This window comes from Orbicella franksi, chromosome 2 (assembly GCF_964199315.1).
Source record: "Orbicella franksi chromosome 2, jaOrbFran1.1, whole genome shotgun sequence".
Lineage (NCBI taxonomy): Eukaryota > Metazoa > Cnidaria > Anthozoa > Scleractinia > Merulinidae > Orbicella > Orbicella franksi.
In genome coordinates, this window is record NC_138146.1 from 9,338,880 (window position 1) to 9,361,147 (window position 22,268).

The following is a 22,268-nucleotide window of genomic DNA, read 5'->3' on the forward strand; positions in this document are numbered from 1 at the left end:
ATGAGGACACGTTCAGCGGTATTATTCTTGTTGGTTATAACAAACGTCATTGGGAGATCTCACGAAGCAGAAGAAGAAAAGTAAGATGTCATTTCGTGGAATTTATCAGAAATTAATTCTGAGGTTTACAGACGGTTAGCATGCGAGATAACTTGGTGTGTTCAAGTAGGAGAGCTGCAGGCATGCAGTATGGAAAGAAATAGCTTATTGCCATATTCCTCACTCGCAACAGGGAATAAGATAGTTGAACTATTCAATATCATCTATAACGTTTGAAATAGGAAGGTTATCTTAGCGATATATCCTGATCAATATTAAGAAAGAGGTGGTTAACAGGTGTTTTTTTTTCTCAATTATGGCGCATATAGTTTTACAAGGCGAAAGTAGCCTTGTTTTTTTGGTAGAAAATGTACATTTTCTAATAATATGCGATATTGATCTTTTTCACGCTGTTAATGTTGCGAAGAAATGTGTGATATTGAAGATCACAACAACACTGTTATTTACAACCAAAACGAATAAAAGGAACATAGCATTTCAAGACATTAATCAGAAAAAAAGGCATATTTTCGACCGGCAGATCTGAAATGCAGTCCTAAAGCACCCTGAGATGCAGGGGAAAAAATGCCGTTTATTTGCCGCTATCACTCGGATCTCGCAACAGGGAAGAAAGCGGACTTCAAAGAAATTATTTCAAAATTAGTAAATAGCGGCGAAATATACAAGGCGATTCCCTTGTTTTGGACTGAGAAATGATTTTCATTTCAATAATGATGTTTGGCAATTAAATAGCGCCCTGCTTGTAAAGGCGACGTTTATAAAATGTGCTTCGGGTACAGCCGAGGCTATTCATGATCCTGGTCTCACACAAGACTGAACAGATTATCACTCGCCACATGTTATCAACAAAATAACAAGACGTCTTGTCTTTGTATCACGATAGTTGTTTATATTTCATGTATATTATATTGTAATGATATAAAACTGCCTCCCTTGTCTTGATCCATTTCTCTCAAAATTGAAGCTTATTTTCCACCGTTTTGGATTGATTTTCTTAATTGGTGTCAACTGCTAAGAACGATTATTATACATCGAAGTCTTAATCCTTCTTCTGCGAACTGCGTGGTCGCGTAGCTACAGGGGTTGATTGTCACCTGTCGAGCCAGTGCGGTCGTATAATGATAGCCACCAAGGTTTTTCCGTTTCTGAAGCATTGCCGACCACGAAATAGGAATGTAGCTAATGTTGGCCAATATCGAATCCAGAGAGTCTTTTAGTGTAAACGATTTTCTTTCGAATCCGGATAATTTTCTGGTTGCATTCGTTTGGTTGAGTTTGCGGACCAAGTAGTCACATTGATGGCGGTCGCTGGTCGCCTCATGTTACAGGTACAGGAAACCGATTTTATTTTGAGTAATGTCATATTCCTCAGAAAACGAAAATTATTGACGAAACAATGTTGAAGTCCTCCACACTTATCGGAGACGACAACGATGGCGCGATCAAAGACCTCTACGGTTTTGGATAAGACCAGCCTGTAGAGACAACATAATGGACAACAATATTGTGGTCGAAAGAGGGGAAAAATTTTAGACTATCTCACCCCCAACTCATAGCCTTCTTTTTGGCAACATTTTGTTTCACCTTGTCGAGGCAACAAACAGCTGGGTAACCATTTTATCAAGAATGCTGCGGCCGGAGTTGTCGTCGTGTGTAAACAGTTAGGAATCCGAATACCCTTTCAGTGTAAACACCTACGAATCCGAATACTCTAAAATTGATGAATCTGGAAACATTTGCTAATCCGGAAAAGTCTCCTGTAGTGTAAACCTATGTCTCCCACACAGTGCCACGTAGTTGAATTTCACCATCAATCGATAGCTGAGGTAGACATTAAACATACCGTGAGTATTTCCCAGCTGTTAGGGACCAACATTTTGAGATTGTACGTGACTTTCCGTCCAGCGCAAAACACCACGTTGCCTTTCAATTTTCTGCGAAGTCCTACTGGCTCAATTATCGTCGTGTGCATTAAATCGGTGTGGACATTTCATTGGCTCACGAGTGGGAGCAACTTCGGCTGCTTATAATTTACTGACTGTTTTATTTGAAGCTATACTTTGCGAAATTACATGTCGGACAAGATCTAGATTATGCGCTCTTTTATCGCAGGCCACTAACAGACTACACGAAGTCGATGGAAGAAGCTTTAAATCTGTCTCGGAAGATAAACGAAGCCTTAACGGCGCACGACAAAAAGTTGCGACCGAACGCTGGAGGTAAGACGAAAAACATTAACAACGGTTAGCACAACTAAAAATTGAGCGGAATAGTAATTTTGGTTTGATTCTTTGTCGATAACACTAGTGGACATTTTCCTCCTACAATATTACAAATACAAGGCTAACTGTTATACGCATATCGTCAAATATGGGCTCGTATTGTATGTGAAATAATCGTTATGTGGCCTGTATAGTTGTCAGTAGTTATTAACGAGTCGAACAAGCATACAAGTATGCGAAATTGAATCCCAAGCTTGGGATTGTTTAGCTTTAAGAAATCGTTTCCTTCTGAGAGCAAGAGGGGTGCTAGGTGGAGCAAACAAAATGTCTGCTCGTCTCGCGCCCATCGCTTTCTTGCGTCCCTTGTGCTCTGGAAATGAAACTACTGTGTAGGCTGGGATTACTTTCCCCGCCAGTTTGGAGATGACTGACTGTTGCGAAGGCCGAAGTGACTAACTAAGTCAGTGTTGGTTGGAGCATGACGGGTAAATTCTCTATAATTCTCTTCATAGGTCCGCCTGTTATGGTCGACGTGGAGTTCAAGATCATTTCCATTGGAGAAATTAAAGAGGCTAGCATGGTGAGGGAAAAGTCAACAAGTTAACACCGATAGTTATCTAATTTTCTTAATCAAATGTAACTTTGGTTTTTCTCTTCTCAGGAATACACGATGGATATTTTCTTCCGTCAATGGTGGAATGATCCAAGGCTAGCGCATAATTTCAGCACGCCTTTTAACATGGCAGGAGACGCGACCAAGATGATATGGACACCAGACACATTTTTTTGGAATGTAAAAGCTGCAAAGTATCACAGAGTGACGCGAGAAAACATGAGAATAAAAATACATGGCGATGGCAAGGTTTACTTCAGCACAAGGTACATCTAGATCAAGGAGTGTTTGTGTTATTTAAGCTAGCAACCTAAGGGAATCTCAGTTCTCGCGTTGCTTGAATGAATCAAAGGTTTCTGTCATAGAAATGTGAGCTTCGTTCACAATCTTCGACACATTGTTGCGTAATACTGTTGTAATTTAGATCCTTTAGTGTTAAACGTGTGTCTTTTCTTGTATTAACTGTAGGATTACATTTACCGCACAGTGTGACATGAACCTTCGCTTGTACCCAATGGACATTCAAACTTGTCCTTTAATCATTGAGAGCTGTGAGTACAATGTTTGTGCAAATGATATTTTGAACTGATTGCTTGCGTGCTTTTCTTGTGATTTATTTTTTAAAGAGGGGAGGGGGAGGGGGAGGGGGATTGTACAAGTGAAAATGCGTCGCCGGCGTGACTTTAAAATGGCATCCACCAACAGAATGACACAGTAGAAGCCATAACGGAAGGGACTTTTAAACAATTAGTAATAGCCTTCTTGAGAATAGTTGTGATATACGTACAGTATTGAAAAAATCGATTAGGCAGAGAGATATCTGAAGAAAGCGGATTTCTATTCCCATCACAGTGGTTAAAAAGTGTGCTTTTGCAACCTTGTTGTTACTTGTCGAGGAAAAGGATGTTGTTATTCATCATGGTAGATGCAATAATAAAGTGTATTATCGTTTGTCTCACGATGTAGTCACTTGAGATGTAAATCGCGATCTACATCTCAAGTGACTAAATCGTGAGACAAACGATAATACACTTTATTATTGTTGTTACTTGTTAAGTAACCTTCTTGTTGCGTATTAGTACCTCATTGTGATTGGCTGAGAGCAGGCCAAATTAATACGCACGCGTTCATAATTTTCTCAGTCAATAAATAAATACTCGTATGAAAGGTCGAGCAATTAAAGTTGCTCTTGCCTAGTAAGGTTCATGCAATTTTGAGAGATTCTCGAATATGACTCGTAGATTAATTCATTAATTGCACTTGCATTCATACGGTCACCCAGCTACATGTGGGTTATTGTATTTATTAAATCCATTTTGAAATCACTGGTTATCCTTGCAATCTGATTGCTCTCAGTGGTGCGATTTATTCACGAATCGCACCATTTTTTGCACTAAATCGCATCTTTTTCTCAGCCAATGAAAATGGGACAGTAAAACAAAACAACCAATCAGATCTCAAGATAAAGTAATCAATAAAATTTTAGGAAAATGAAAGGCAAAAAGCCATTGTGTGGAGAATTTTGCAACACTACTAGTGCCAAAACTTTGTTGTTATTGTAGTTTTTTCCAAAAAAATTGATGAATTTAATTAATTGCAGTTTCTGAATGACGATTATGAGCTCCTTCAGGCAGAAGACCTACTGTAATGGAAGTTTCCAACTTTCAGTGCCCATTTTGACGAATATTTTGGCGATTTTTCTTCAACATCTGCTCAAGATCCGTATGATACCGAGTCCAGTAAAACATAAACAAACGAAAACCACACAACAAATTCAGAGCCATCTCAAGAAGGTAGATGTTTCCAGGTTTGCGGTAGTTTCCAACGAAGCGACAAAAGAGCTCAACTCTGTCGCTGTGAATAAACATAGTCAAAATACGCCCCACTGCACAAAACAGTGAATGAACGAACGTCTTACGAAGCCGGTGCCAGTCCCGCCATCTTTGAAATATCTTGAAACAAATGGCGCCGCAAGAACTTGACAAGGTCCTGAGTGTTGAGTCCTACGCCGAGGTCACAAAAAGAAAAGAAGATGATAACGAGCTAGACTCCCTTAAAATCATGTCATTAAACGGTGGTTAAAAGAAAAAAAACGTCCTCTCCACTGGGCATCGTGCACTCGAGGGAGTTTCACAACTGAAAAGAAATCGATCGCAGAATTACACAGGATGCATCTTCAAATTCCTTCTCCAAAGACAATGAAAGTCTCAGCCTCGACCACAAAAGAAAGGAAGGCCTTCCATCATTGATTCAGGCGATGGGAACTGAACTTTTGTGCCTGAAGTAGACTAGTTTCGTTCTGATTTCAGAACTGCTTGTTTCTCTGTCATGCTCGAATGAGTTTTCGTCACATGACATCGTTTTGCATACTAAATGAGACGTAAAGGCGTTTCCGGTTCCGCTTTTTTTAACAAACCAGCTACTGTGACCAAAAATCTAAAATCTAAGGCGATAAAATCATGTGATTTCAAAATGGATCTAATAAAGTGGCAATTGAACTGAGTGGAGTGCAATTTTGGTCGAAAATCATACTTGTGATTTCAGACCAAATTGCACTCCACTCAGTTCAATTACCATTATGAATGCGAGTGCAATTAAGAATTTACATTACGTGTGATTTTTGATAATTCTTCCAAATTTCAAATTTTGAGATAATTTACAAATATCACTCGTAATGTAAATCCTTAAGAGCACCTGCCTTCCGGCGACAGGACCAAATTAAAAGTTCGAAGTTTTCTTTACCTGTGTATTTTGCCCCCAAAAAACCTTTTGGTAAACTATTTTCAGAAATATGATTTAAAGGTTCCAGTGAGTTCACATTTTTGTAAAATCTAGGAGAGCTCAAAATACCGGTTGATCAACCAAGACAACCGATGAGATTTATGCAAAATTGAGCATTTTCAACAGGACAGGACAGAAAAAAGATAACTTGCCCTGATTTCATATTTACATAGTTTGTGATTTATGATTTGATCATTTCTCTGAGCTAGTATCACAGTAAAATAGGATATAGAAATTCAAAAGAAACTTAAAAAACAATTGAAAACTGGTAAGTATCACCCTGTGAAAAATCAAAGTAAAATAGGTGTTATCATCGTATTCGCCGTTTGAAAGACTATCAAGATTGCATTGGGTTTACCATAGCTAAATGGTTAGTTTGGCTCGTGCAAATTAAGCGTGCGTGCTAGACAAAAAACTAAGAGGGACATTTTGACAAATTTCGTCATTTTCAGACGACGGAGAGAAAACCTCGCTTTTGTCGTCATCGTTATAGGCATAATATAGTCAAAATTATTCTTGGGCATCATGACTTTGATTTATGTTAGGACATCAGTTCATGAACGGCAGTTCTGCAATAACGTTAAATTGGCCTGCTCTCAGCCAATCACAATGAAGTAATTTTCTCAGTCATATAATAATCATTGTTATCCACCGTTCTACCGGTCTACGCCAGATGCACATACCACTGCTGATGTGGATTATCGATGGAAAGGAGGAAAGTCTCAAGGAGTTGAGATCGTTTCTAAAGAAATGGCGCAGTTTGACTTTGTTGGCGCAAAGACCACAACCAAGGCAAACACTAATAGTAAAGGTACGACACTGTAAAAGAAAAAAAGACTTTCACGGAGCTTAGCAGGTTGTAAAGATTACGTCGGAAGATTTCACTAGCTCAATTTAAATTAATTGCATGTATAATGCAATAAATGCAATATTTAAAGTTTTAACAGTCCATTTAACATCCTCGAAAGCTGACTCGACTGATATTCAACACCCTGAAAGGCTAACCCAACTGAATCAGGATATCAGAAAGACAAATCTTGATAACTGAATGTTGTCAAGTAAACTACATTTTCATTGATCCGCAGGGTCTTTTGCCAGTCTTCGTGCATTCTTCACGTTCAAGCGTCGTGTGTCGTATTTCATCACGGCGACCTACATGCCTGCTGTAGTCCTTGTCATTCTGAGCTGGTGTTGCTTTTGGATCAACCGCTCTGCCGTGCCTGCCCGAGTCACTCTCTCCATAACAACCATTCTAACCACAATACTATTGTATGGAGCTGTCAACTCAAACATGCCAAAGGTGACTTTTGCAATGAGCATAGTGTTTGTCCAGCGCCGAAAAGGAAAAAAATTAACAGCATTAGCTGGGTCCAATGGAGTATGAGATAGTCTAATTTCAACTACATAGATGGATTCAGAAAGATCAGGCGAGGAAGCCAACAATGTTATCTTGAAGATATTTGTTAACCAAAACTTGAACCATCCAAAATCAGTTAAGATAAATGATGTAATTTTATTCTTCATCAACAGGTCAGCTACAGTAAAGCTATTGATTACTTCCTCATGACGTCTCTGGGTTTTATCTTCATGTCACTTCTGGAATACATCCTAGTTCTTAACACGGATCCGCGATTCTGGACTGAAAGACGGAGAGAGCAAAAATCCGAAAAAATGAAATCACTATACAAGGTACGCGATGCTTCAGTTAATACTTTACTCGTTGCAGAAAATATTACTAAACTGGTTTTATTCCAGGAATCGAAGCGTTTCCTGCACATCCTAACGATATGATTTTCATGGCTCCAGTCTCCCAGCTCTCTCACAGCTCCACATCTTCCAATTCGATAATTCGAAGTGCTCCAAAAGCCTTAGAATTAAGACATGTCTGCCAAATGATCATAAGTTCAGCTCTTTGGTGCTTCGGATTCAACAGTTTTCCTTTCCTCGTCATTTTTGTTGGCTTCATAAGTTAAACGGGTTTAGTCGTGCAGTTTAGACGCATGTGGTGTTTTTGTTTGGAAATGGAGAATCCACTGAGACCCTAGGTCGCGTGCTCTGTCAATAGGGACTTACATCTCCCAGAACAAAGATTTGCCTTGTAGAAGTACCTGTAATTTCAACTACAAAAAAAATAAAACAAAATAACAGAATCCTGAGCTCGATTTTGGCTCGGACGGGGTGTTCGTTCGACAAGACAAGCCCAAACATGCAGAACGTTTGGTTCTAATGAAATACAGTTTGAACAGAAATAAATTATTATAGCTCAGCTCAGTAGAGATGAAGCTTTCTGTCTGCAGCCAGGGTGTAATATGATAACTTTTTTGGGGGGTGCATCATTAAAATACGTACCACAATCAAAATATATCACCAAAACAAAACAATTTGAAATTTACAGAAATTAAATGTTCTTAACTATAGTAATTAAGTAAACGCCAAGTCTTGTACCTGTAAGTTGACGTGTTTTTTTATTTTTTATCAAACACAGACGGATGTGACGGATGTTAATATTGCAATTGTTCTTTTCCTTGGTCACACAGGAGATTCCAGCAGAGACTCTGGTCACGTTAATGGACAGCAAGAATACATCAAATGACCTTCCCAAGGAAAGTACAGAGATGACTCCTCTAAATGGACCCACTAAAGAGGTCGAAAAGGAGCCGCCCAAACCACCAGCACCTATCAAGTCTCATTGGATTGATCGTGTTGCTCGAGCCATCTTCCCTTTAGTTTATTTTTCATTTATAGCATTCTACTGGGTATACTACATTAATCATCCCGAGTCCGCTCTTGGTGCGGTTACTGAATGAAAACAATTCCTTCGGAAGTGATAAACTGAGGCTAATTTTCTTTTAGTGGAAGTTCTTTCCACTTAGAAGGAACTTGACTGCTTATCGACGTGCAAAAAATCTGAAGTAAGCGATCTGACTACTGTTGATTAATTTTAAGAAAATCATGACAGTATGATTCATTATTTTAGCTTAAAAGTAATTAACACTAATACCACTTCACAATTGAAGCCTGCGAATCGGGTTGGAAAAAGGAACCAGTTGTCTAAATAAGCTGAATATGTGTGTTCAGACTGGGGTGACACAAAAGTGTCCAAACGATAAACTTAATGATAGAGAATTGACATAAATTACTAATTAATATTATAGACTAATCGTTTAGTCTAATTACAGGTATCAGAAATACGATACAGTGTGGATCAATGGGATCGATCGAAGAGTAAGATGCCGTTTACAATGTTATTCTCTATTTCTTGTTAAAGGTATAACACAGCAGGATAATGCCTAAAGTGATTCAACAAAATAAACATGCAAAACAAATAGCAATGTCAAAAGATAAACTGGCCGTTTGTTCAGACTGAATTAGACTTAAAGGCAAGTGCAAAATATATTTATACATATACAAGAGACAATCAAATAATCGGCTCCTGAAATATCGTATTTGGCGGTTAAGGATGACGTAATTCTAAGTCGCACAGTTCATTATATATTATTGAAGAATATACATAGCTGTTATGTAACGTTTATCCTCATCTAAAGCGTGTTTTGGCAAGGGGGACTAAGACGAGCACATGCTGCGTTCAGTACATAAATACGGTGAGGCATTGGTTAGTGAAGTTGGATACTAAAGCCAGTTGTCATTTATTTTATATGAAACAAGCAAAATAAATCAGGTGTATAAAATGTAAGGCATAATGCCGAAAGGAATTAATCAACTTATCAAAGATAAAAGAAAATGGTAGAAGCCCAAACACTGAAAACAAGACAACTGCACGTATTTTCTAACGATTAACTAAAGGTTGATTGTTTTTTAATTCAAGTAAATAAATTAGCCGCAACTGATATGTTTAGCAGAGTTTCCCTTTCTTTGCTCCTACTGGAATAGTATTATATCATTTTTTGTGTTTTATAATATATCTGGCGCGCAATATTCCAAACGAAAAAAATTAATCGAGCAACTGGAAGAAGAGAATTCATGCACGTAGGAATATGCGCTTAATTAAGAACATGTCTTCGCAGACTGATATGTTATAATTACACGCAATTCAATCAGATAGAGACTCTTTTGGCTGATAAACAAGTTAGAAGTAGTGCATACTGATTTAGGGTTATAAGTTGTTGGTATAGCATTTAGAATACATTTTAACCCTCTAAGCCGTGTAAACAAACAAACAAACAAACAAACAAACAAACAAACAAACAAACGAACAACTTAAAGATGATCCGCAACACAATATAACTAATGGCTATGGAGGTTTTCCACACATAGCTGCAACAACGCTGCAAGCATTAAAAATGAATGAATGAAATAAAGCCGGTCCCATGGAGACAGAGAGAGTGGCTTATATATATATGAATAAAAGAAAAAATCATGATAGGTGTCAAATTAGTACAAAAAATATAAGCGCTAATATTATTGTAATATTAATTAAATGCATTGCGATGTGTTTTTGGGTAAAATATCTGACTATAAGTAGAAACAGGCCAATTTCGATACATTAAAATTGTAACTTTGTTTGTGATGAGAGATAAATAACTTATTTCTTTTGCTTTATTCCCTTAAGCCCCGGAGCCAAATCAGAATTTTAATATATCAAAATTGGCCTTCTATCATTTAATTTACACAAATGTACTATTTGCCCGAAGTCTCATTTATTTCACTTAATCATCTGTAACTAAGTTTCACCCTCACAGCTATAGTCTCACTGTTAAACTTATGTACATCATATCCAAAGGAGCAATTGCTTGAGTTGAAAATAATGAATGTTATTAATATTATTAGCCACTGTGCAAAAATGATGGTAACTTGTTAGTGGTTTCCTTGTGGTCAATTTAATACCACGAAAGGATAAATTATTCGGCAATTATATTGCCATAACATTAATTGCAGTAATATAAAAATGGCCGTTGTTTCACTTTCTTAAGTTATAATAAGGTTAAAAATTAACGTCTTTTGCTTTGCCTTAAGAGGTAAATCACTTATTTGTACAGCCTTTATATAAATGCCTGCTAATAAAAGCATAAAAACATGAATTTTATGATTTAATAATTGATCGATTAAAGCTAACTATGACGAAAGGAAACAGTTTTTTTCACTCCTGGATAGTCACTGTTGCTTTATTACAATTTCAACATCGATGTATACATTCCCAAGTACACTTTTGAATAACACCTCAAATCTCCACATTTTGGTGGCAAACGGAGTCGCAAGTAGACGCAAGTTGAAAGCTTGGGTCCACTTGCGACTCCGTTTGGCCAGGCCTTGCGTACACTTGCGTTGAATTACGATGACTTGCGGTCATGCTGGTCGAGATCAATTTTGCACGCAGGTCGACGCAAGTTTTTCACCGTTTGGCCACTCAACCCAAGTCAACGCAAGTTGAGAGACGTCCATTAACCTATTATTAGCCAATGAAATACAGGATATTTCTGACTTGAAATGGTTTTTATAGCGACTTGCGGTACTTGCGAGGAAACTTGCGAGTCCGTTTAGCCACCCAACACAACTCTCTACGCAAGTTCAACTTCCGGCTGCTTGCGATTACTTGCGAGTCTGTTTGGCCAGAGCTTAACAAAAACAACCATTCATCCGTCTGCATACAAAGGTTTATTGTTATGACGTATCCTATGATGGCTAGATAAAGCTTCAACTCCTACACAACTGCCAGCAGGTTCCCACCGAAGGCCACAAGTACACTTAAATCCTATACGACTGTACTATACTATGCATCTTATTGAACCTTGACTACGTACGCTACATTAATTCTGCTACAGTTGCAGCAATGTAGCATTATTATGCTAGATTTCAAATGAGATTTTAAATAGGCAATTTTGAATATGATACAACTGTACTCAGCGAGCTAGGGGATTTTTTTTTTTTAGCAAATTCCGTTGTATACGTCCTCTAAGTCACACGATCAAGTAGAGTTTTATTGCATCAACACGACTAAATGCAAGTGAAAAAGGTCGCGGACAGAGGATGCACTTTGCATTCTTGTTACATTCAGGAGGTAATATCTTCAGGGTGCAGAAGAAAATAGTGCGACTTATTGCTAATGGTTCCTGACATTGAAGCATTACCAAATACGCAGGTTTGATTGTGTCTTTCTTTCTTAATTTGTAAATTTAAACAGTAGTTTTTACAACTAGTGCTATCGTAGCAAAAGAGCAGCTATCTGAAATGTATCAAACTTGCATGCAATGTGATGAGTTCTTTGACCTGCCTGAGTAATTTAAACTTGTAAAAAGCTTCAGAGTCTTTACAAAATAAGCAGGTCTCGCAGATCTTTATTTTAAATTTTTACAGCGTTACCTGTTGTACGAACTTTCGCCAGAACAATACCAGAAAAGTAAGGTAACAGCTGGGGAATATGATACGGGACATTATATCGACCCAGTGGGTACCGCGTGATTTCCGTTTCTTAGGTTCTACACGATTAGTGGCTTTCACTTGAATGTTTCCATGACGCGTTTCACCTGACTTATCTAGCAGCATAACTGTAGCCCCTTGTTGTCCATTGGACACCACAACTCGCCGGGGTAGGGTTTGGTTGCATGGTGACACGTGATTGTTTACCGCAGCCAGGACAGTTTCAGGGGGTTGAGTGATCTCTGCTTCGAGTTCCGTGTCTGGCTCAGTACTGGAGCTATTCTGTAAGGTCAAAATTAAATTTTCATTTATCCCTTATGAGACCGTAGAATATACTTTGAGGATCTAACATTCACAGCTGTAGCCCTGTCGGCAAACCAGAAAACAGAAAATATTTCTGAAAGGAACAGTGTCCCAGTAGATTAGTGAAAGTCGTCCTATCTAATAATTTCCATATTATAATGCCAAATGACCGCCTAGATGGAAATAAATTAGATAAGAACATTTTACAGAACAAGTTGAACTAACAATGAATCAACTTTTACAATTTAGTTGATGCGATGTTTCATGATTTTACCAACTTAATAAATGTAGATGTAGAACAAGTTCTTTGAGGACGAAGCACTGGCAGGGCTACAAGGATTGGAGAGGATTAAAATTCATCAAATTTGACTCTATGACAGAATCATTTAGTTATAGTTTCCTCTTTTTAGTTGATATTTCTTTGCCTTAACCACTTTTGATTTTTTTCCTATACGCTGCGAAACCACTGCAAGATCATAAAGCAAGTTTATAACAAGCTCCCGTTTATATAAAGCACAATCTTTACCTCTTTCTCGAGCACCGCTTCTGCAGGTTTCAGTGGCTTTTTCTCTTCCTTTTGGTACAAAAAAAATTAAATATCTTAACATTGTCAAAACACTTAAACTGTGTTATTGTGAACTAACACCCTGAACTGTATGATATGATTTGTTATCATGGATATTATTTATGAGATGTTATGTCATGACAGGATATGACTTTTTCATGATATGATGCAGTATGACATGATATACGATATGCAGTATGAAGCAGGGTTACACGATCATTCGACAAACGATATCCAAATTAATATGGACAGCGCTTAAGGTAGTAATATAAGCAACGTATACCAGGTCAAAACGAGAGCTATTTATGCATTTGTGGCACTTTTCAAATGGATCTCGGCATTTTTAATTGTAACCAGACATTGTAATAAATACCTTGTCAGATTCTATGTTGAGGCACCTTCTAAGGCATTGAAGCCATCTTGGATCAGGATCTGTATTCAACACGATCACAAACTCCAGAAATGAAAGAAAGATAAATCCGAAACTGACCAAAAGGAAATAGTCTTGAGCCTTGCTGTAACTGACTGGAGGCATAGCTTCATTCACGGAACCGAAAAGAACAATAGCTGTGAGAATTGTTGTGATCCCCAAGGACACGCGCGCAGGAACAGCATAACGGGAAATCCAAAAACAGCACCACGAGAGAACGACTAGTGTTACTGCTGGAGAGAACACTGAGGAGACGAAGTATTCCAACCGACGTTTGAATGAGAACACCACGCTCAGACTGGCGAATGAACCTGCATTTAAACAAATTGACAGTTTCACCAATTCTGAATTCTGACAATTTCACCAATTATTGAGAATACAAGACGATTTTCACGTGATATTTCTCGTATAATTTTGCAAACACGGTATTACTTTATTTTCAATATCATTGCAAAATTCCAGTCTTGCATGCCATCGAGTGATCTAATAGGAATCGAAACGTTAAGTTTCAATATGATACAGATCAAATACAAGTGAAGGAGTTGAATTCTACAAAATGAAACTATCAGCAAGAATTCATTACCCATCCACGAAACCATTTACCTTTGCTGTTTTTTGTATCCCTGAGCTTAGTTTCTATTCCAACCAGTTCAAACTGCGCCATTTCTTTGGAGACAATCTCAATTCCTTTGCCCTTGTTCGCTTTAGTCTTTCGCCATTTGTAATCCATATCATCAGTAGTGTGTGCATCTGAAATTGAACAAGCAGCCACCGACGTATCACGGACGCAATTTTTTTCTTACAATGATACACGTGACTGTTGCTTCTTATTATTACACCTATCAAACTACTGGCTGCAGTTGCTTTATGTGATAATAGTACAACATAAGGGAGGTGTCTCCATCATCATAACAATCTTTAAAACGCAGCTGCAGGCGAAAATAGGCATTAAGTGTGTATAGAACACAGGCGAAAATTATCGCATAGTGCGTATAAAAACAACTCTTGGTTAAGGTTTAAGGAAACTAAGTGCTCTTAGACGTACTGAAAGAACTCTTAGATAGCCGTTTAGAAAAAGAAGCTTTAACTTGAGTACATCTCCGAATCTTCTAGAACGTTCGTCCTTTACTCAGGTTTAATTATTTGTCAAAGTGATATTTCGCAATTGCTATAATTTACTACAATTTATGCTATTTCCTATGACTATACTTTGAATTTTGTAGAGAATCCATATCATTAGCCATTTGTAATCTGAGCATGTTTATAAAAACCTATTATTCTTGTTTTTCTTTATTAAAAAACGATGACATCAACACCTGAGTGGAACTCGATATACAGGAATTAAGGTATGGTACTATAATATGCATAAAGTCACAAAAATGCATCATTTATTGTTCTCTTGAGATTTCAGGGATGGTAAACTATCACAGCATCTTTTAAGAAAAACTTTTCAACGAAGTCAAAGATCACAAGACAAGGATGATGAATTAGACCAAACCGATTATGATAATCTAGTAATATAAAACATACATATAATAATACTTGAGCCGCATTGTGTTTCACAGTGTACTGAGCGGTGATCAATAGCAGGTATGCAGTGAAACATCTTAGGTACTTACAGCTTTCAATAACTAATGGGCAGTGCTGGGTGTCCATTGGGTACAAACGAAAGTCCATGTCACATTGAGCCGTTAAAGTTATCCTGTGGTGTATAGTGACAAATGCAGACTAGATGTCAAATATTGTCATAATGTAGATCGTTGAGAAATTTTGTAACAAATGCAATTTATACGGCAAAGTGCTGAATTAAATCCTTCATTCCATTAGTCATATGCACAACACACTAAAATCGTGGTCTCGAAAGTCGAACCTCGATTTTATACTCTCGATTTCCTCACAACACTTGCAAGTGCTTTAGTGATAATAGCACTGATCCCATTCAGTAAATGCAACTTCAATGAATGGAGCAATTAGCAATATGATCAGTTTCGTTTATGAAACACATTTTAACTATCAGAAGAGAAAGATTGTAAAATTGAGCCTCTTTTTTTTTTCCGCTCTGGTCTCTTTAAAAAGTCGCACCTCTACATTGGGACACTTCTCATGAGGCAACAGACATCACTTCTAAGTAGACTTGCACTCAGTTGCGGTACAATTTACACAATGTTTTCCTATTAAGGAAAACTTATTATAATTTCAAGGCTGTACGTTTATCGTAGATTCTACTGTATTAATAGTGTTGTTTAACCAGCTTTTTAGTTGCTTGAAAAAGGTATCACGAGTCCAAATACTCATAATAAAATAAACCTGAATTTTGCCAGTAAAACATGTAATGATAGGTCCAAAGATAGCAGTGAATGTACAATTTCACTAAATTAAACTTGTATGTAAACGTTTCACCACATATTTTCACGGTTACAATATATTTTTTGGGGCAAATAGTTTAATGCTTACCTCGCGCTAAAGTAAATTTTTCCTGTCGAATGAATCATCACGCGCATGTTTTCACGAGTCACGAAATGATACTTGATTCTCTTCACATTAAAGAAGTAAGTATCAGGAGTCCAGAAAAGCAATGAGGGATCTGCCGCCATGTTAAAAGGTGTGCTAGAATTATGCCTGAACCTTGGATCATACCACCATTGGCGAAAGAAAATGTCCAGTGAGTATTCCTGTTGATTAGAGAAAGATATATCCTTGGGTAATCCGGCAATGACGATTTATTATTTCATCTCTATAACCACTCCCACAGTCCCAGCAGCGTGTAGAGCAATTATTGTTTTTTACTCTATCTCATCAAATACCATTAAAGAAACTGTTTTATCTGCCATTTTATTACACTACTAGGTTAGCTCAGAGGGCCACTAACTAAAATCAACCAATCACATTGTTCCATTGCCGGTCCAATATTCTCTAAGTATTGGACCGGGAAATGTCCCGAATGATCCCTCAAGATCACTCTTGAATATTTTGGGTAGTTTTATGGCTTACGTTTCTAAAAGAACTTGTTTTCACACAAAAGATTTGAATTCTTTTCTTTTTCTTCCAACTCTCCTTCACTTCTGTTTTGTTTAACATCAGATGGGAGTGTCCGTCTAGTCGGCTTCCAAACTGAATTGTTTGAACTTTGCGATGTTTTCCTTGTCCTTGATCGCGGCATTTTTTCTCTTGTCCTTGATTGCGGCATTTTCAGTCGTGTAATCTCTTATTGACCAAGCTTGCTCGGGACCGAACTGGTGGCACGGCGGCCTTATGGTTAGTGCGCTCCCCTCCGGATCAAGGGGACCAGGTTCGAGTTCCAGGCGGGGACTTTGTTCTGTGTTCTTGGGCAAGTCAATTTACTCTCACAGTGCCTCTCTCCATCCAGGTGTATAAATTGGTGCCGTCAAACTTAATACTTGGGGTTAACCCTGTGATGGACTAGCATGCCATCCAGGGAGGCGTAGAAATACTCCTGGTCGCTTCATGTTACTGAGACACTGCATGAAATGGCATGTATAAGGAGGTCTAATGAACCCGTATACATTATGTGTATGGAAAGGTATACTGATGTATACTGAAGTATATGTATAAGGTCTGTACAATGATCCGTATGTCTGTATCCTTATACTAATGTATACTGACCGGAGATAGTGCCCTCACTTGGGTCGTATGCAGACTTTTACCTTCACCTTTAACAATTGCTTTAAATGTGTTCTTGCGTAAGTGGTACTCAAAACAAAACAAAAACCAAATTCGCTTGTGGAAGATGTACTTGTGAAGAACAATGCCAGTAAATTACTAAGAAATCTACTGATCTTTTGACGGCAGTCACCGATATTAATGATGGAGTGCCTTAAACAATGAGAAAAAACAGTCCTTCATAAAACAACAGAAATAAGCCATAACATAACCATACCATATTTGCCTCGTTGAGTTCTCCGAAGGAGACAACCTTGATCTCAACAGTTACTTCAACAGGCTCACCTTGAAGTAACATAACAGGAACAAGTCGCAATTAGCAATATTGTCATGACAAATTGGATTTCAAATTAAATTTATTTCGTTTTACCTACTGTACCACAGGTAACAGGATTTTCGTATGGTTACTCTCGCTGATGCACAGCAACGGATGGGCGAATGATGAATGATTTAGATACGGCACTTACTTGGCAAAGACGTTCTCAATGAAGCGAAACGAGCTGAAATTAATTGAAGTAAGCAGAGCCGTAGAGGCGAGTATGGTAGGGTATGGTCAGGTGTTGTGGAGGGGAGAGGAGTGGTGCAGTGGGGTGCAGTGCAATATAAATGCAGTGCAGTGCTGAACATTACAGTTGATCAGTACAATGGAGTACATGCAGTGGATATCATTGCATGTGGAGTGGGAGTTATAGTGCCGACTCACCACCAGCATTAGGGCGTAATTTCGGATCATATGATCCCAGTATTTCATTAATGGTGGCAGACAGATTGGCAGCTTCCTGCCTTGTACGCGCCCAGAAGTCATCGTCCTCCTCTAGAGACCTGCAAATCAGGAAAAGGGAAGGTGCAGATAATGGAAAATGCTTGAGACCAGGACCGAAGTTGTTCGAAGGTTGGAAAACGCTATCCACCGGATAAATTGCTATCGAGTAGATAAGCGTTAACAAAATGAACCACGCTATCTACTGGATAGTAATTTATCCGGTGGATAGCCGGCGTTATCAACCTTTCGAACAACCCGGGCCAGCAGTGGAGGCCTGCGGACGAAAAGACAAAAATCCCGTCCTCTTAGAAAGAAAGGTATACTATTTTATCTGTCGCTGGCAGAATTAACGAGGGTTCGGATAACAAACGGATTATCAAATACACACAGTCTACATGTTAACAGTTTATCGTAAAATGCTAAAACATCCTATTGCAGTATAAGGTGTTTCTACTCTATAACTGAAGAAATGCTTTGATACGGCTCCCTGTGGCTCTCTGGAGTTACAAATTTCCATTCTTAAAGTAAAAGTGACAGAATGTGTATGCAAAATTTCCATTTGTTTTGTTCTTTTTTTGTGAAAATAAACAAGAAACTCCCTTTAATTGTTTGCTCGCATCAGAAGGCGAAATAGAGTTCCAACGTGATTACTGTGAGCAAGGCACTACGCGGGCCAGTCGTATTCTGTTGGAAGGTGACCTACCGGGTGGTCTTCTTTGGCATGGGCCAAAGAATTTGTTATTGATATCGTAATAAACCTTTGTATTAGCAAATCTGATAACGTTAAACTGTAGGTGATGGAGGCGAATGTTGGTTGTCCTCTGTTGCAAATGAATATCGTTCATTGTTTACTCGTTCATTGTACTACCTGCCAAATACAACCAGGTGGTATAAAACCGGTATTTCACCAACCAGGAGATAATGAATAGCAATCAAATCTCAGCGTATCACCTGGCCATGGATATGCTCAGCCTAGAACTTATAATAATATCTTTTAAATAGTAAGCTAGATATCTTCACCTTTCAGATTCAACTATGGATGTACCTAGCCTTTACAAATAAAGAACAAAAACATCTTCTAGAAAACGATGATTCATCTATAATGTATTATAACTTGTGGCTAGAATCTCGATTATAAATTTTTGTTGATTAATTGCTTTAGCTAGGCGATTTTTCAGCCAAAGGGCTCATTTCAAAAACGTTGGGTTCGAAATGTACATGTAAGTTGTTGTACTATGTTACTTTAGCATGTTATTTTCGTTGTGCTTTAAGAATGCAAATATTCGAGAAATTACCTAATAAAAAAAATAATAAAACATCAATCAGTGGGCACAACAAAAAACGCGACCAGTTTGCTAAATGATAAATATCGTAACAAAAAAACAAATGAAAATAAACACAAACCGGCCATAAACTGCACGGGAATGTGACCGCTACGACTAAATTGCCATTTCTTGTGTTTGTGTTTTGGTATCTTCAGGTATTGGTTGGGAAACCCTCCACCAGCTCTCAATCGAAGCAAGCATTTATTTTGAAATGTTACTGTCTTTTATTCTTAAGGACAGTATTCCATCTCCCTTGCCTTGCTTGTTACTGACCGACAAGTCGTTTATTCACTACGGCAATCAAAGTAACCCTTCTCCTCTTCAAGTTCCAACAGTTTCTGCGGCAGCCTGTGCACAACCGATCAATGTGCTTTCTATTCCTACACCTCTAATAGATTTAATCAACTAAAGCTTTACCAGATTTTAACACTAGACTTAAAGAGTTCCTATTTTAGATTTGTTATTTAGGATTATTGTATTACATGTAAATGGACTGCTTCACAACCAGTTTCGCTTTTCTTTCCAATTTGAAATCTATTAAATTGCGATCTATTTTTATTTATTATTTCAATGTATTACACAAACAGTTGTAACGTTCGTTTAAAAAAGTTATTGGCATAGATGTTCTTACAGTATATACTTGCAGTCTATAATCTTCTTTTAACATGATGCTGTGAATGAAACCAGAATTAACGTGCTAGCAGTCATTGCTGAACTAGATTTTATGCAAACCAAAAGTCAGCTGTGACTGAAACGTTATTTGATGAAGCATATGCAAATCGCGCGAATTTCCCACAGATCAGTAATCAGTGTTCGGAAATGTTCGTCATTCTTACAGGACCGTGCAAATAGAGTTGTCATCATAATTACTACTCTTATAACTGAATGCACGAATGAAACTGAACATGATTCAAAGTATTATTTCTCTTACCTTTCGTGTCGTTCGCTTGTAATTGAAAACTTCCCACTGCAGGAAGGAGCCGCTATCAATAACAAAGTCAACAGAAAATATGGCAGTTCCATGTCAGTGTCCTACACGGGAAAATGAAACGCAGTAATCACAACACAAACTGAAAACTAAGAAAGTTATTGAGAGCAAATAAAGAGACGTTCTTATCATTTAAAGAGAGTGAGAGAAACACAAACAAATCTTACATATGCCTCACAGTGATTTTAAGATTTACACACAGTTCGATGAAAACTGGTCAGCTGGCTAACTGAAAACACCGGTTATCGACAACGTTTAGTTATGATATATTTACGCGAGACTTCGTCGATAACAAGATGTAACCAAGAAATTTGAAAAACAATCAATTAGCGATATTGTACCTCGCCAATTTGTCGACTTATAAATAATAAATGATAACCAAAAATTTCCAGCTTTTATATATTTTTCAATAAAACTAAGTCACATTTAAAGACTTTTCTAGTAATGGGAATACTTCCCACAAGACGTCATTTTAATACAAATTGCGTTTGCACTGCATATAAATTTACAGAATTACTTTCTGGGTCAATAAGAGATAATAAAAAACCCGCTATTGTTATTTCTATAGCAAGCGAAATTAAATACTTTCAAGCCACAGCCGTGCCAGACTCAGTAGAGCTCAGCAGTGTACTCAGCAGGCTGGTTATTTACCATACCAGCTTGATGTCGGCGCATAACATAACCAATAGTACTACTATTGTTCCAAAGTTATAGAAAAAAACTCTTGCTGTGATTGCAAGCAAATCGTGCCAAGCAAAGTAAGGTAAACAGTAAAATGTAAACATTCTCATTCTTTCTTTCCTGAGGGGTGTTTATATAATTTTGGAGCGAAGCCTGCATGCAAAACTATAGCTTGACATAGCTTTTTATAGGAATATTAAATGTGGGCGATCTATAATTTTTAAAAAGACAAACACTGAATTTTTACTGTCATACTTGCTTCTTGTTCTTTTGATCATAATATTTTTCCTTGAATATTAGCTCTCATAAAACTTCTCAACCTCGAATAATGCAAATCTAGTCTTCTGATTGGTTCACTGAATCTCAGTTAAAAGCCGTTGTACAAGTGTTTCACTGTATGGAAAATGGAAGCGGCAAGCGTCACAGAAAAAACGTTAGCTGCAATCAGCAGGTTTGGTAAATTTTTATGCCGCTCAATGCGCTAAGTGATGGCAAATGCCATCTCCGGCAGAAACCAGGCGAAGTCACAGAATTCACAATTATCGCAGTTATGTACAGTTTGAGACCAAAACGTCATTCCATTGAATACGCTCTGAAATGTACTACAGAAGTGACTGACAAAAACTGAAAAAAGGCGAGAAACAAAATTACAAGACCGAAAAACCAAAACACTTTCGTCCAAAAATTAAAGCAGCTTTTGTAAGCTTTAATGGCATTTCACTTCAGTAAAGTTTTGTTACCTTAGGTTTGGGTCTTGTCCTTTTATGCTTCAGTAACTGACTTGATCGATTCTGAGCAACACAAAACTACACAGTACAACGATGATGAGAGCCGCGTAAAGAAGTCAACTTCTTACTTTAATCATCCAGTCGATTGAAGAATTTAATGAAGCAATCGTGCCATTCGACCTTGTTGGATGACCTTGGATTGACCTTGGATACGAGGTGATTATAACAAACTCGACGCTACGTGTCTCGCTTGTTATTTATCATCTTGCCTATCCAACGTGGACTGATGGAACAATGCATGATTTGTTGCCGTGGTGTTCAATTGTTGTAATCCTTTGGGAAATAGCTATGCAATGTTTTTAATGCTTTTTGTTATGATTTTGACATATCCTTACGTGAATTATTTTTACCAGAATACTCTTTAAGGAAAATATACAAAGGAAAATGAAATCAAGAGCAGGATATTCAATCTATACCGCAAAAAAGTTACCAAACGCCTAGAGGAACACTATTTTAAGGGCCCATTAACCGATTCATGCGCGCGCTCGCGCGCGTTGCTGAGGAGGTGAAATTTCATTTCCGGTTACTTACGTCAGCCTGACCGCGGAAAATAATAATAACTCAAAAACTTGCAAATTCGCCTACATTTTAAATGTTTTTCTTTGTGTTTCACAAAATTTAAAGTAGAAAAAGTACAAGCAAAGACAAAATAAGAGAAAGACAGAAAAACAAGAGCAACAGAAAGAGAAAAAC

The 22,268-nt window shown here is 37.8% G+C and overlaps 2 protein-coding genes across 2 annotated transcripts; one reads left to right on the forward strand and one right to left on the reverse strand.

Moving 5' to 3' along the window:
- LOC145477979 (gamma-aminobutyric acid receptor subunit beta-3-like) lies at positions 1-9,084 on the forward strand. The gene is made up of 9 exons (XM_081455861.1): positions 1-80; positions 2,173-2,279; positions 2,795-2,862; positions 2,944-3,161; positions 3,364-3,446; positions 6,350-6,487; positions 6,762-6,976; positions 7,207-7,365; positions 8,214-9,084. The coding sequence occupies exons 1-9, from the start codon at positions 1-3 to the stop codon at positions 8,481-8,483; spliced, it is 1,338 nt and encodes a 445-aa protein (XP_081311987.1). The 3' UTR covers positions 8,484-9,084.
- Positions 9,085-11,982: 2,898 nt separating this feature from the next.
- Positions 11,983-20,688, reverse strand: LOC145468127 (gamma-aminobutyric acid receptor subunit beta-2-like). The gene is made up of 9 exons (XM_081451813.1): positions 20,050-20,688; positions 17,734-17,852; positions 17,248-17,315; positions 15,804-16,021; positions 14,969-15,051; positions 13,953-14,099; positions 13,293-13,660; positions 12,881-12,928; positions 11,983-12,333 (listed from the first exon to the last, which is right to left on the reverse strand). Exons 1-9 carry the CDS (start codon positions 20,139-20,141, stop codon positions 11,983-11,985), a joined length of 1,494 nt encoding a protein of 497 aa, XP_081307939.1. The 5' UTR covers positions 20,142-20,688.
- Between the last annotated feature and the right edge of the window lie 1,580 nt (positions 20,689-22,268).

What these genes read in the sequence shown, in the direction of transcription:
- LOC145477979 (XM_081455861.1), top strand. Translation starts at nt 1, where the DNA reads ATGAGGACACGTTCAGCGGTATTATTCTTGTTGGTTATAACAAACGTC. An exon ending in AAATTAAAGAGGCTAGCATG is followed by an intron (nt 2,863 to 2,943) that starts GTGAGGGAAAAG and finishes TTCTCTTCTCAG; the next exon opens with GAATACACGATGGATATTTT. An exon ending in AAATGAAATCACTATACAAG is followed by an intron (nt 7,366 to 8,213) that starts GTACGCGATGCT and finishes TTGGTCACACAG; the next exon opens with GAGATTCCAGCAGAGACTCT.
- LOC145468127 (XM_081451813.1), bottom strand. Translation starts at nt 20,141, where the DNA reads ATGGAACTGCCATATTTTCTGTTGACTTTGTTATTGATAGCGGCTCCT. An exon ending in AAAATTTACTTTAGCGCGAG is followed by an intron (nt 15,052 to 15,803) that starts GTAAGCATTAAA and finishes TATACACCACAG; the next exon opens with GATAACTTTAACGGCTCAAT. An exon ending in CCCATTAGTTATTGAAAGCT is followed by an intron (nt 14,100 to 14,968) that starts GTAAGTACCTAA and finishes GTTCAATTTCAG; the next exon opens with ATGCACACACTACTGATGAT.